This window comes from Phyllostomus hastatus, unplaced genomic scaffold, assembly GCF_019186645.2.
Source record: "Phyllostomus hastatus isolate PE091 unplaced genomic scaffold, TTU_PhHast_1.1 phas_scaffold_78, whole genome shotgun sequence".
NCBI classification, from domain to species: domain Eukaryota; kingdom Metazoa; phylum Chordata; class Mammalia; order Chiroptera; family Phyllostomidae; genus Phyllostomus; species Phyllostomus hastatus.
The window spans coordinates 66,241,201-66,255,911 of record NW_025334041.1 but is presented as its reverse complement, the minus strand read 5'-3'; the positions used below and the strand labels follow the sequence as shown (position 1 = coordinate 66,255,911).

At 34.6% G+C, this 14,711-nt stretch overlaps 1 protein-coding gene across 2 annotated transcripts in view; it reads left to right on the top strand.

Annotated features, from left to right (window-relative positions):
* Positions 1-14,711, top strand: part of TMEM131 (transmembrane protein 131) — a 221,560-nt gene that overhangs the window by 38,678 nt on the left and 168,171 nt on the right. For both annotated transcript variants that reach the window (XM_045827146.1, XM_045827145.1), the window contains exon 2: positions 7,777-7,838. In XM_045827146.1, coding sequence (XP_045683102.1) covers positions 7,777-7,838 — 62 coding nt within the window. The remainder of the gene's footprint in view (positions 1-7,776; positions 7,839-14,711) is intronic.

Sequence of the window (14,711 nt, the reverse complement as noted above, 5' to 3'; positions counted from 1 at the left end):
GAGTAGTGCTGGCTTCATAAATGAGTCAGGAAGTTTTCCCTTTTCTGTATTCTGGGAGAATTTGTACTGAATTGTTATATTTTTCTTGAAATATATGGAAGAGTTTATGATTTAATTTATCTGGGCCTAGAGTTTGCTGTGTGAGATTTTTTAACTTTAAAATAATTTCTTTAATACATATAAAGCTGTTCAAGTTAACTGTTTTTTTGATGACCGATCTTTGGTATTTTGAGTCTTTGACATAATTGTTCATCTCATAATCTGAATGTTGACTATATTAACAAAGTTATCTCCCATTTCTTAAGTTTTCTGTGGCCTCTCTTTGACTAGTTCTGGCTAGAAGTTTATCAATGTATTACTCTTAAGCAAAAACAAAACAAAACAAAAAGAAACCCTCTTGATTTCTTTGATTTTTCTCTATTTTCTGTTGTCTATTTCATTGATTTATATTCTTCATTATTTTTCTTCTATTTTAGGTTTAATTTTCTCTTTGTTTTCTAATTTTTTATATTGGCCACTTCTTTGGGCATGTGGAATAAAATTTTGATAAAATATGGATGATTACCTAGTATTTAGAATGTGATGTTATATATTATATACATATATGCAACACAGTGCTTACACACTGTGTAAGTGCTATCATATAATTACATGTTGGGAACACACAGGATAAAATCTTCACCCAATAGCTGAGTTGGCATATCATTTTCACTGACATTTTAGTTGGCTATAATACCATTGTAGTCACAGACACTTTGGCAGTTTATTCTTCTCACAGTTAATCTGTGGCAGCAGTAAGGATACCAAACACCTCTGTAACCAGTACTTTCAACATAGCATAATTAAGTAAGGAGGTTTACTATAGCTTGACAGAAGGCTTTTTAAAAGAGTATCTTTAAGCAGTCATTTTATAAGTTGCAAGATTATTTTCTTTCTTGAAAATGTTTTATTTGAAATATTTTCAAACTTTCAGAAAATTTCTAAGACTCAAGGTAGAATAAAAAACACGTCTTTACCCAGGTTCACTTCTTGTCAACAATTTGCCCCATTTGCTTTATCATTTACTGTTGTTTCTCCCTGCCCAAACATACATGCACATTAATAAATGAAAGAACTGTAAGCTCACAGCACCTCTGGAGGAGAGTTACATTTTGTTTTGTTCTTACAAAGTATTTTAAATGTCATTCAGGTAATCTTTTAAGAAAGAAAATAGAAAAAACGTGCACTATATATTTTTTATTTTAAAATTTTGAGATATAATTCCCAAAGCATAAATTCACCTTTTAAAAGTATACAGTTGTGTGGTATTTTAGTGTAGTCTCATGTTTGCGCACACATCACCACCTTCTAATTTCAGAACATTTGCATCTCCCCAAAAAGAAACCTCATACACATTAACAGTCACACTCCATTTCTTCCCAGCCAGTAGCAACTGAAAGTTCATTAAACTTCCATTTCTGTGGATTTTCCTATTCTGGACATTTTCTGTAAATAGAATAATAAAATCTGTAGCCTTTTGTTTCTGGCTTCTTTCACTTTGCACTGTTTTCAAGGTTCATCTATATTGTAGCATTCTTTTTGTAGCTGAGAAATATTATATGGAGTCACATATTTTGTTTATCTTTCATCAATCAGCGGGCATTTAGGTTGTTTCTACTTTTTGGCAACTATGAATAATGTTGCTATGAACATATTTATGAGGTTTTGTTTGCACATGTTTTCAGTTCATATATATGTGTATAGTATCTCTATATTCAATTTTTTGAGTTTTCCAAAGTGCTTCATTTTTTTATATATCCCTCATTTATGTGTGTGTGTGTGTGTATATATATTTATTCATTTTTTTGTATATATTCATAGGATCCTGACGTCTTTCACACACACCCATATGACATCTATTTCTAATGGGTTATTTATAACATTTATTATTTTCATGAGTTACTTTAAAAGATGAATGAAAGCAAACAGGTTTTATTTAGTCATCAGTTACAATATTCAGAAAAAGAAATCTCTACCCAAGAGGGAAAAAAGCTAATTATAATAGAGAAGAATTTGCTTTAAAGTGAAGGGGTTTTTTTATTATTATTTTATAAATGCCATTCTTCATCAAATGAAGTAGGGAAATGGGAAATAAACTTATGAACTTCTGTTTTGAAAGTGGATCATTAAACAGCTGACACATTGAGATTCTTTTTTGTTTTTAAAGATTTTATTTACTTTTTTTTTTTAGAGGGGAAGGGAGGGAGAAAGAGGAAGAGAAACATCAATGTGTGGTTGCCTCTTGCACGCCCCCTACTGGGGACCTGGCTTGAGAACCAGGCATGTGTTCTGACTGGGAATTGACCCGGCGACCCTTTGGTTCACAGGCCAGTGCTCAATCCATTGAGCCACGCCAGCCAGGGCACATTGAGTTTCTTACATTCAATATAATTAGCTTTATTACTCAGACATCATAGTCACAGGGGTGGATATGAAGAGCTTAAGGCAGATCTTGCTGAGGCTAACTTTACAGAGTAAATACCAATAGACTCATACAAGCCAGAAATAGAAATCCCTTTTGTTTATATACCCTTCTTTTCTCACTTGTTGTTGGAAATAACATATGCCTAATTTTTTAAATTAGGTAGCTGGAAGGTGCTGTTAGTCATAAGCATTAATGTAACATTTATTTTGAAAGTAAATACTGATGGGTTTAGAAGAATAGATTCTGGAGCCCCATTGTTGAAATTTATAATCCATTTCAAGCCACTTTCTTGTTGAGTGATCTGAAGTATAACTCCACTGTGCCAGTTTCTTTACATAGAACCTGTAATGTCTCTGTCACAGGATTAATTTGAAGTTTAGTAACAGCGATCGATAATTATTAGATGTTACTTTTATGCTGCTTGAATTGGGAAAATTGGAAAGTTTGGGATTCATTTCAAGTGTAAAATTAGGGAAAACATTCTTAAGAGGAGGTAGATGTTAGTCATGGTTTCAAATTCAGAGAGGTGAAGATGGGGGAATTTGACCTGCTTTCATTACTTTTTGTGTTTTAGAGCTTAATACCTGTTAACACATAAAATGACTAAGTATATATCTAGTGAAAGTGCCATTGTTCTAGGCATCTATTTGAAGTTATAATTGATCATTTAAAGCACTCTATCCTGTGTCATTTTATCCCTGAGTTAAGTTCTATTCATTTCTACATCTTTTAAGGAAAGCTAATGATATGTAATATACTGTATTTTGCTGTGAATAATGTACACTTTTTGCCCAATTTTTTAATTTTTATTTTAATTATTCAAGTACAGTTTTCTGCCTTTTACCCCCATTCCAACCCACCCCCCACCCAAATTTTTGAGGGAAAAATAAGGATGCACATTATACATGGGTATAATGAATGCATATCATGTGTATAATAATGGGTGCAATAATCCCATGTGCAATGTGCACCAAAATGTGGGTGCACATTATACACAGTGAAATACAGAGTTAATTTTCTTTTTTTAGGACTTTATAAATCAGCTGCTACTATTAAGTTTTTTCAACTAAGGTAATTGAGGTTTTTTAAAAGTTTGTAATTAAAAATACAGTACACCCAAATTATATTTTTGCCTTTATCTTAAACATTCTTATTAGTTAAAGTTCTGATCTAGCTCAATGATGGGAACTTATGCAATGGTCATCATGCCATATTTCTAATAGCAGGCACCAAATAAGGTATATTTCCAGTATTTTCTTGTTGGTTTCCTCTGTTGACTAAATGGAAAGTTTCTAACTAGGAGTTCCTACTTTTTGTCTCTTAAAATGAGAGCAACAGGCTAGTCAGTTAATTCTTGTTAGTTCCTTGTATTCTTATATCAACAAATCGGTCTTTAAGAGTATAGCAAAAAGATTTTCTAGATAATGTGAAATTTCAGTTTATGTGAACAGGTGAGGAGAAAGGGACAAGCAGTGGGATGGGTGAGCTGGGCAGAACCATTTACACTCACAGTCCTTTCTTCTGAACAGTTTATCACTCTCTGTAGAGATATTCTTGTGCACTTCAAATATACTTTCTGTCAGTAATCCCATTGGAGCCATTAGCTCTGATCTCAGGTTTGAAATTCAACTACAAGCTAAAACTAGGGACAAAAACCAGAAAGAAGTAATTTCTATCAGTGAGTGCAAATACCAAATTATACCTGAGCAAAACGGTAGGATTTCATTCATGCATTCAGTAGTCATCGAATGTTCTCTAGATACTAAGAGCTGGTGGGAATGAACAGGAGTAGAACAGGTTGTGTGAAGAAGAGACTGTTCTATGATGTGACCACTACTGGACCCACAAGCTCAGTTTAGGCCAGAACAGAGATGGCTTTTAAATCTCAGAAACTGTTCAACCTTTCCCTTTATGCCCTGGCTTGCTGGTTCCTGGAACAGGCCCTTGCCCTCCACAGCCCCACTGCTACCCTGGGCAAGCTTGTGAGACAGTTTTTCCTCATCTGGGACCCCAGTACCTTTATTCATTCTGCCTCATTCTATTTTTAAGATTTGTTTATTTTTAGAAAGAAGGGAAAGAGAAAGATAGGGAGAGAAACATTGATGTGTGGGTACCTCTGGCATGCCCCCAACTGGGGACCTGGCCCACAACCCAGGAGTGTGCCCTGAGAATCAAACTGGCAACCCTTTGGTTCATGGGCCAGCACTCAGTCCACTGAGCCACACCAGCCAGGGCTCATCCTATATAATTCTTTAACACCTGCTACAGTGGCAGAGGATATCCATGTTGTCTTGTCCACCCAAGACACTCCTCATGTATAAGTTTTCTTAATAAACTCTTGTGATAATGGAGTTGTCAGCCTCTTTCTGTGGTGTCTCAGGCCTGGGAAATTTTATGAACAGGTTGGCACTGTGGTTGAAGAGAAACACAAGAAATAAAGGACATGGGTTTCCCAAAATACAATCAATATGTGATTATTAGAAAAGGGAAAAGCAATGCAGGCAAGAAAACACCACTCAATTATGTAAAGTAATCTGATTAGTTAGTTTCTCAGTCTGCTTGACTTTCAGCTTTAGCTGTACTAGAAAAGCCAGGTAAGTGGGGTTAGTCAACAAACTTCTCTGAATGCCCAAAAACTAATGAAGAGGGGTCAGTGAATATGGTATTAAGCCAAGTGAAATACCATTGCTTTGTGCTTTTTAACAATTAACTTTATTTTAGAACAACCTTAGTTTTATATAAACATTTCAAAAATAGTACAGAGTTCCTACATACTCCCCCCAGTTTTCCCTATTATTAACATCTTCCATTAATATGGTACTTTTTAAATAATTAATGTACCCATATTAATACACTCTTACTAAGTGAAGCCCATATTTTATTTAGATTTCCTTTGTTTTTACCTAATTTCCTTTTTCTTTTCCAGGATTCCATATAAGATAGCCCATTATATTTAATAGCCATGTTCTCTGAGGCTCCTCTGGTCTCTGATAGTTTCTCAAGACTTTTCTTGTTTTTTATGACCTTGACAGTTTTCAGAGTACTGGTCAGGTACTCTGTAGAATGTCCCTCAGTGAGATTTTTCTGGTGTTTTTCTCAAGATGAGACAGGGGCTAAGCGATTTTTGGGAGGAAAACCACAGAGATAACTGTGCCATTTTCATTATACATCATGTCAAGGGTACATACTATCAACATGACTTTTCACTGTGGAAGTTGACCCTGATCATCTGAGGTGATGTTTGTCAGGTTTCTCCATTGTGAATTTACTCTTTTTCCCTCCATTCTATACTGTTTTCTTTGGAAGGAAGTCACTCTGTGCATCCCAGGCTTAAGGAATGGGGAGTTACACTCTACAATCATGACAGAAGTGTTTCTAAAAATACATTTTAAGAATTCTTCTGCCTAGGAGTTTTGTCTCTTTCCCCCCACTTATTTATTCAGTCACTTATTTGTATCTGTATGGACTCATGGATATTTATTTTATACTTTGGGTTATAATCTACTACTACTTTATTTTACTACGCAACTTGCAGCTCTGGCCATTTGAAAACTCTGTTACTCATGTCCCTTTGACATATTCCCATCAATGTAGGTTTTTTGTTTTTAGCATTTCCTCACTTTTTGGTACTATGAGATACTCCAGTTTCATCTTGTATATGTTCCTGCCTTAGCCCTAGATTCAGCCACCTCTCCAAAAAACCTTAGTTCCTTTTTTTGGAGGATGGCATTACAAACCAAGACTTGAGTGATAAATGTGCTCTTTGCTACTGGGATATAATTGCTTCTAGGCCCTTTCAACTGACAGAGCAAAGAAATTTATGTATGTATACTAACCTGTGTATATACACATCCGTACATTTCTGTATGTAACCATCTGTATCTGTTTTAAGGTAAACATGAGTTCATACTGATGTTGCCAATTCTAATCCATTACCACATAGATAATTCTAGTCTCCTTCCTTGCTTTTGTGTAAACTCTTACTCCAACAGTGAGAAATCCAACTCCCACTATCCATCATCTACATACTTAATTGTTCAATTCTAGTATACATGTATCAGCATCAGAATTAATAACCCATACCCCTATGGAAAATAACTTGATCAACTACAGTACAGTGCTTTTGTAGTTTCTTTGCCTGTAGTCTTACAGATTCCAGTAATTTCCAAATTACTTATATCAGCACTTTTCCCTATTCTACCCCCCTTCAATTAGTTGGTTTCATACATTTGTAATATAGTTGTTTTGTCACCTTTTGCATTCCATCATGGGATCCCCTGATCTTCTAAATGATTTTTTTAATTGTATACATTAGATTCACTGTGTGTTCTGTAGAGTTCTGTTATGACAGATGCATAGTGTCATGTATATACATTACATTATCATGCAGAAGAGTTTCACTGCCCTGGAAAATTTGCTGTGGTTCACTTTTTCAACCTTCCTTTCTCTCCCTAAACCCTTAACAGCCACTGATCTATTTACCATCTCTATAGTATTGCCTTTTCCAGAATGTCTTATATTTGGAATCCTATAGTATGTATTTTCTTTTACTTTTTATCAAGTAAAAAGTAGTCCTAACAGTAGTCAGTTGTGTGGGTGTACTACAGTTTGTTTCTCTAGTCACCTCTTGAAGAACATGTTGACTGTATTCAGTTATGGTGATTATGAATAAGGCTGCTATAAGGAATTACATGCAGATTTTTATGTGGACATGTTTTCAGGTCAGTTGGGTGATTACCTAGGAGCAAAATTGCTGGAATGTGTGGTAAAAGTGTATTAGCTTCGTATCTTGCCTTTGCATTGTTCTCAGTTTCTTAGAACAGAATAATCTCCTTGTGCCATTTTCCATGTCCACTTCCCTAACATGTCTCTTGACTGTCGATCCCAGGTCATATCATCCCTACAAAAGGGCAGATGATATAAAATGTTAGCTTACCATTTTGGGGGGAAATACAATCATTTAGTGATCTTTGTTATGTGTTTATGATATTTCCAATAACCTGTCAATGGAAATAATCTGCATCTAGTTGAGTAAAACTGTTTTGTGCTCTCTGGCAGTATAGTAAAAATAGATATTTTGCAAGTGATTTACACAGCCTATAGGTCTTTAAAACCAGTTTCTAATTGAGTTGTATTATTTTATTTTTAAAAATATTTTATTGTTGCTAAAATCCAGAAGTATTGGTCATATTTTCCATCAAGCAGCATATTTTTAAAATATAAAATTGTAGCAATTAACTTTAAGGTAAATAGATTTATTTACATCAAATTCATGTTTCTTTAAGTGATAGTATGTTTTGTTTCCTTCACAGCATTTATTCAGTCGGAGAGCATAATAGAAGTACTGCGATTTGACGATGGAGGGCTACTACAGGTAATTTCATTTTAAATTAAAGAATTGTCTCAGTGTCAGGTTTTGAATAATATCTGATTATTATTTTTCTTTTAAATACGTAGCTTCTGTGAAATATATTTTATGAGTTTTATGTGCAGAAAGGTCAGTAGAATCATTGGTAATAATAAACATTTCCTTATCTCCATGAATTGTCTTTTAAATGAAATATTATCACAAGTAATGGGGAGGGGAGGGGTAGGGATGAGCCAGATCAGGAGCAGTGGAATCTGGTGAGCTCAGTGAAGACAGGGCCAGTGAGTGAAACATGAATTCGGATGTTGGTCCTCAAAATATTTATCTGGACAAGAACTTCTCTAAAGAGTATAAGTTCTATAAATTTACATCTATATCATTCTTCCACTTGTCATTGGCTGCCCATCATAAATATACATTACATAAAATTAGAAAGTGTAACCTGATAAAATCCTGTCCTTCCTTTCATACCTAGATCAGATATCACCATGAAGCCTATTTTAATCTTCCCAGCTAAAAATCAGTTTAGAGTTTCAGAGCTGAAAAGGAACAGTAAAAGCTATCTTTTTAATTTTTTTGATATGGCTATTATGTAGCCTACATTATATCTCTGTTAGACAACACTGCTTTATTTTTTTAAAGATTTTCTTTATTTACTTTTGGAGAGAGGGGAAGGGAGAAAGAGAGGAGAGAGACATCAGTGTGTGGTTGCCTCTTGCATGCCCCTTGCTGGGGATTTGGCCTGAAACCCAGGCATGTGCCCTGACTGGGAATTGAATGAGCGACCCTTTGGTTCACCAGCTGGCACAAAATCCACTGAGCCACACCAGCCAGGGCAGCAAAAGCCATCTTAACTAATCCTCTAATTTGTGTGGCTGGGATGTTTTCTCTTTTCTTCCCCAAATTTTAATCGTATTCTGTGCTTGTCTAATAGTCTTACCCCTTTGTAATGATGGAACAAATGTGTTTTCAAGTACCATGTTATTTGGCATCAAAACTGATATATTTTTGTTCATTTTATATTTAAGAAAGTTGCCCAAAATTCTATGACTTTGTGGTAGTAGAACTGGAATTAGAATTCTGGTCTTCTCATGCTAGGTGTGATTATTAGTCTCTATATTACTTGATGCTACCTATGATGTTTTTGTTTACTTGTTTATAACTATAAATACATGACAATATAAATATATGACAAATAATTCTGGAAAGATATTTCTAGTAGTTTATGATAAAGGCAGGAAAGTGAAAATTAAAGTTAGATTAAAGCTATAGAGAGATGATTTTGCTAGAGACCTGGAAAAAGATTTCTATTTGAATTTTAGCATAAATTTAGATTTCAGACACTAAGCACACAAAGAGATCGAGATAAAAAACTGGTTCTAAAGTTTTAAATAAGTGCGTCATTTATCCCTTTACATTAAAGATGTTGAGAAACACAGCAGACAGTGGCTGCATTGTACTTGCAGAAAGTATTTGTATGGCTTTTTATATTTTAAAACTGAATAAAGAGTGAAGATAATATAATGATCTCTAGTTTTATAATGTCTTCTTACTAGAAAATGATCTTAGTCCTTTCCTAGTTCTTTAATCTGTCACAAGATGAGAACTTGGAGAACCTATAGGGATAACTGTTTTAAATATCTCCCTTTAGGTGTTTGTTTGCAGGATTTGGATGGTAGACAAACCAGGGCTGAATTTCTGGGAAATTCCCCCAAGAATTATTGATTGAGGAAGTATCCATGTCCTTTAGGAACTAGACATCTAGATGGCAAGTTGATCATATTGGAAATCTGGACTTTGTGGAAGAGCTTTGTGCAGTGGGACGTGATTTGCGTATACTCTGGGTCTGCTGAAATGCTTGGACAGGAGCTTGGTTGAGACCTCTTAGCTCTATGGCAAAGGTAATTTTGGACTGGGAAAATGTTGAGGGCAGGTGTTACCACTTGGTTACTTAAGCTACAATGAAACCTCCCTGAGACTCCTGCAGAATGGCTAATGTTGAGGTGCTACAGATAATGTATTATATATCCCCCAGTAGCAGAATATAAGACCTTTTTGAATATATGTATAAAAATTGTTCATTTTAATGTTGAAGGATGTTTCCTATGAATACTTCTGGTTTTGACATAATGTCATTCTTTCTGACAAAAATTTTCCCATAGGTTTAACTATTTCTTAACACCTGATTATTTTGAGTGTGATTAAAACAGAGTATGTACATGTAGGCTTTCTGCGGCAGAATGTTTATCAAGTTTCTCCAAATTAAAAAAAGGGAAAGAGTCTAAGCAATAGACTTGTTTTACATTATTTAAAACGAGAATTTTGCCTGAGACCATTCCCACCAAGATCCTGGAATTTATGTTATGTTCATGTGCCTTGGCTCATAGTAATTTTTTTAGTCCTAAAACTTATTTCACAAGTCAATAAAAATTGTCAAAACTCATTTTAAAACTTGCTACAAAGATTGGATTTGATTTTTTTTTTTTTTGTTCTCACCTGAGGACATTTTTTTTTTCATTGCTTTTAGAAAGAGAGAGGAAGGGAGAAAAACACTGATGCAAAAGAGAAGCATGGATTGGCCACCTCCTGTACGCACCATGACCAGAGATTACAGGTGTCTGGTTGGGGAACAAATGTACAACCTAGGCACATGCTCTGACTAGGAAACGAACCCACAACCTTTTTTGGTTACAGGATGAGGCTCCAACTAACCAAATCACACTAACCAGGGATGCTTTGTTTTTTAAAGACAAGAAAATGAGGCTTGTTGAAGTTAAATAATTTGTTCAGTATTCATTTACTTGAGAAGGAATCTAACCTCCATTAAGTACCTAGCCTGTTGAGTTTCAGAGCTCTTTCTGCAGACAGTGCATGTGCAGTTCTCAGACACATTCCCTGGGTTAACACTGGTAATATTAGGTTATGATTAGACATAGTAGGAGTCTTCTGAGCCCGTGTTTTTTGTTCTAGGTGCTGTATTCATTATCTTTCCTGCTTGGCTAGGCTGCTGAGATTTGGAGTATAGATTATATAAAGACCAAATAGTTCCTAAGATGAACACAAAACACTCCTACATCTCAATAGAAGAAACATGCATTAAGACCCATTACCATAGGGAGTCCTCAAACCATATTTCAGTGCTAACTGGTCAGAATGGCTGGTTCTTTTTAACCTGTTCCTCTGAAATATTGTAAGATTGAATTTAAAAAGATATTTTATCATTTATAAGCATTAATCTGTTTTCTAATCTAACTCTTCTTGTAAACAAATGAAGATAAGCCCAAGGAAGAGGCTAGCTCTGTTTTTTTGTTTTTGTTTTTGTTTTTGTTTTCATTATTCTGCCAGAATGCTTAGAATAGAATTTTGAGACATTGGAAGGCAAGCTCCACAACATTCATAAGTTGAGAGTCCGTGAGGAATTTAGTGTGCTCTTTTAAAGCTTGTAAGAATTTTCCCTGGCTGGTGTGGCTCACTACATTGGGCACAGGCCTACAAACTAACGGGTCGCTGGTTTGGTGTCTGGTCAGGGCATGTGCCTGGGTTGCAGGCCAGGTCCCCAGCTGGGTACACATGGAGGGCAGTCACACATTGATGTTTCTCTCCCTTTTTTTCTCCTTCCCTTCCCTTCTCTCTAAATAAATAAATAAAATCTTTAAAAAATAAATAAAGCTTATAAGAATTTATAATTTTGTGTTCTAACTTTGGTGAAGAAACAGTGGATGCAAATATTCTTTTCTGAGTGTTCATTGATAGGAAACCGTGACTAGAAGGCAGTAATAGCCAGAACTACCAATTTTCTGAGTGCTTGATGGAATCTTAGCTAGGTAATTCATTAAGCAAGTTTCATTCCAAAGCTTTTACACTTTCTGTTTCTCTGCTGCCTGAGAATTAACAGGGTTGCCTTAGAGAAAAGAGATAAATTCTTAATTGGTGTGCTTAGAAGGTAGGTTGGTCTAAGAGGTCATTTTATGCACAGTATAAATACCAAACTTTTGAAAGACAAAGTGAATCTTGAAAGCAGCAAGAGAGAAGCATCTTATCATACCCAAGGAGTCCTCAGATTATCAACAGACTTCTCATCATAAACTCTGGAGGTGAGAAGTCAGTGGACCAATATAGTCAAAGTTGTAAAAGAAAAAAAAAGACTATCAACCAAGAATTCTGTATCTGGCACAAATGTACTTCAAAAGTGAAGGAGCCATTCCCAGATAAACAAGAGATGAGGAAGTTTACTACCATTAGACCTGCCCTGCAAAAAATGCTAAAGAGGGTCCTGAAGATTAAAATGAAACTGCACTAGAGAACAACTTGAAGCTATATGAAGAAACAAAGATCTCAGTACTGTTGGCTGGTTGGCTCAGTTGGTTGGAGCATCATTCTGTACACCAAAAGGTTGTGGATTCAATTCCAGGTCAGGGCACCTACCTAGGCTGTGAGTTTGATCTCCAGTAGGGGCAGGCATGTTCAGGAGGCAACTGATTGATATTTCTGTCTCGTCTCCTCCCCTCCTCACTCCCTCCATACCTCTATCCTCCTCTCTCTCAAATCAGTAAACATATCCTTGGGTGAGGATTAAAAAATTAATGAAAATAAATAAAATTTAAAAGATCTTAGTAAAAGTGAATACGGGGGCAATTATAAAAGCTAGTGTTATTTTAACACTAGTTTGACACTCCACTCTTGTTTTCTACCTGATATAAGAGACTAATACATTAAAAAGTGGGATTTATTCATAAAATGTAAGAATTTTTAACATAGGAAAATCTACCAGTGTAAAATACCACATTAATAGAATGAAAGACAAAGACCACATACTCATCTCAATTGTTGCAATAAAACTATTTGACAAAACTCAACAAACTGGGAACAGAAGGAAACTACCTGAAGATAATAAAAACCATATATGAAAACCCACAGCTAACATATTCCATGGTGAAAAAACAAAAGTTTTTTCTTTAAGATCAGGAATAAGGCTAAGAATCATACTCTTCTTTATTATTATATGATCGAATTTATTTATTTTAATTTATTTTTTATTGTATTTTTCCCCTAGGATATTTCCTTTTAATACTTTTATTTAACATAGTACTGGAAGTTCTATCCAGACTAGATAGACAAGAAAAAGAAATTAAGGCTTACAAATTGGAAAGGAAAAAGTGGAATTGTTGGCGGATGATGTGACCTCATATGTATTGGGTTGGCCAAAAAGTCTGTTTAGGTTTTTTTCCATAAAATAAGACATATTTTTCATTTTCACCAATAACTTTATTGACTTGGATATTATTCCCAATTAGTGTCTTGACTTGATTGCTGTCAACTTCAGCTGGTCTGCCCAACTGTGGAGCATTGTCCAACAAGAGACTTCGCAAACCACTTTTGACATGTTCGGTCAGTCACAACACCTTCTCCATATACTGCACACACCTTTATTGCGTTTCTGTTGCATTTTTACCTTTCTTGAAATAATAAAGCATATATACAGAAAATATTGCTTATTTTCTTCCATCTTCAATATTAAAATGGCTTCACAAAAATTCACCAGTTTTGATATTTTTTTAAATGCATGCTGATATGACAACTGTCAAAATACAGTCTAGCAAAATTGTTTCAAATGAAGTTAAAGACAACTAAGCGCTACCAAATGAACTTTTTGGCCAACCCAATAGAAAACCCTAGTATTTCTACAAAAAAACTGTTTGAACTAGTAAATGAATTCAGCAAAGTTAGCAGGAGACAATCAATACACAAAAATCAGTATGTTCTTTTTAACTAAAAGAGATAAACTAAGTGCTGAAGAAACATATTTTAGGCAGGGGAAATGATTCAAAAGAATAGTTTCTCTCTTATACATGCATGCAAAGAAAAAAGATCAAAGTGTAGAAAAAGACTGCAATAAGAGGAAGAAACTAAAGAGATTTACTATCTTAAAATGTCTGCATATTAAAATGGTCATTGAAGATTATATACCTTTTTGAAGAGTTTTGCTCTAAAGATGTCAACTTTAAGCAAAAGTATTAAAATCAAGGCTAATAATTTCAGAACCAAATAGGGTTCCCTGGGAGAAGTAAATTTCTTTTACTGAAACTGTTCAGGCATACATGTGACTTGAGAAGACTGCAACAAGGGTGACTTCTCACTGATGGAGGCTGAATTAGTTGAGATATATTTAGCCTTCCATGTACAATTGCAATAAAGCAAATTTCAATATTGCAATAAAGTGAGAATACATGACATTCTTTGGTTTCCCAGTGCACATAAAAGTTATGTGTATGTTATCCTGCAATCTGTTAAGTGTGCAATAGCATATTTCTAGTAAAAGTAGTATATATGCCTTAATTTTTAAAAAAAAACTTCATTGCTAAAAACTGCTAAAATTTATCTGAGCCTTTAGTGAATTGTAATCTTTTTGCTGGTGGAGTGTTTTGCCTTAGTGTTGAGGAAAAACATAGTATCTGCAAAATTCAATAAAGCAAAGCACAATATATTGAGGTGTGCCTGTATACTCACAATGAACAATCCAGAAAGGAATCAGAAAAATAAGTCCATTTATAGTACAGTATAAAGAATGAAATACTGAGAAATTAACTTAACCAAAGAAGTGAAAGACTTGTACAATGAAATCTACAAACACTGCTGAAAGAAATTAAAGAAAACATAAATAAATAGAAACACATCCCATGTTCATGAATTAGAAGAATAATACTATTAAGATTCCAGTACTACTTAAAGTGATCAATAGATTCAGTACCATCCCTGTCAAAATCCATTGATATTCAGTATATTTTGCAAACATAGAAAAACCCATCCTAAAATTCATATAGAAACTCAAGGTACCTTAAATAGCCAAAATATCCTTGAAAAAGATCAAGGCTGAAGGAT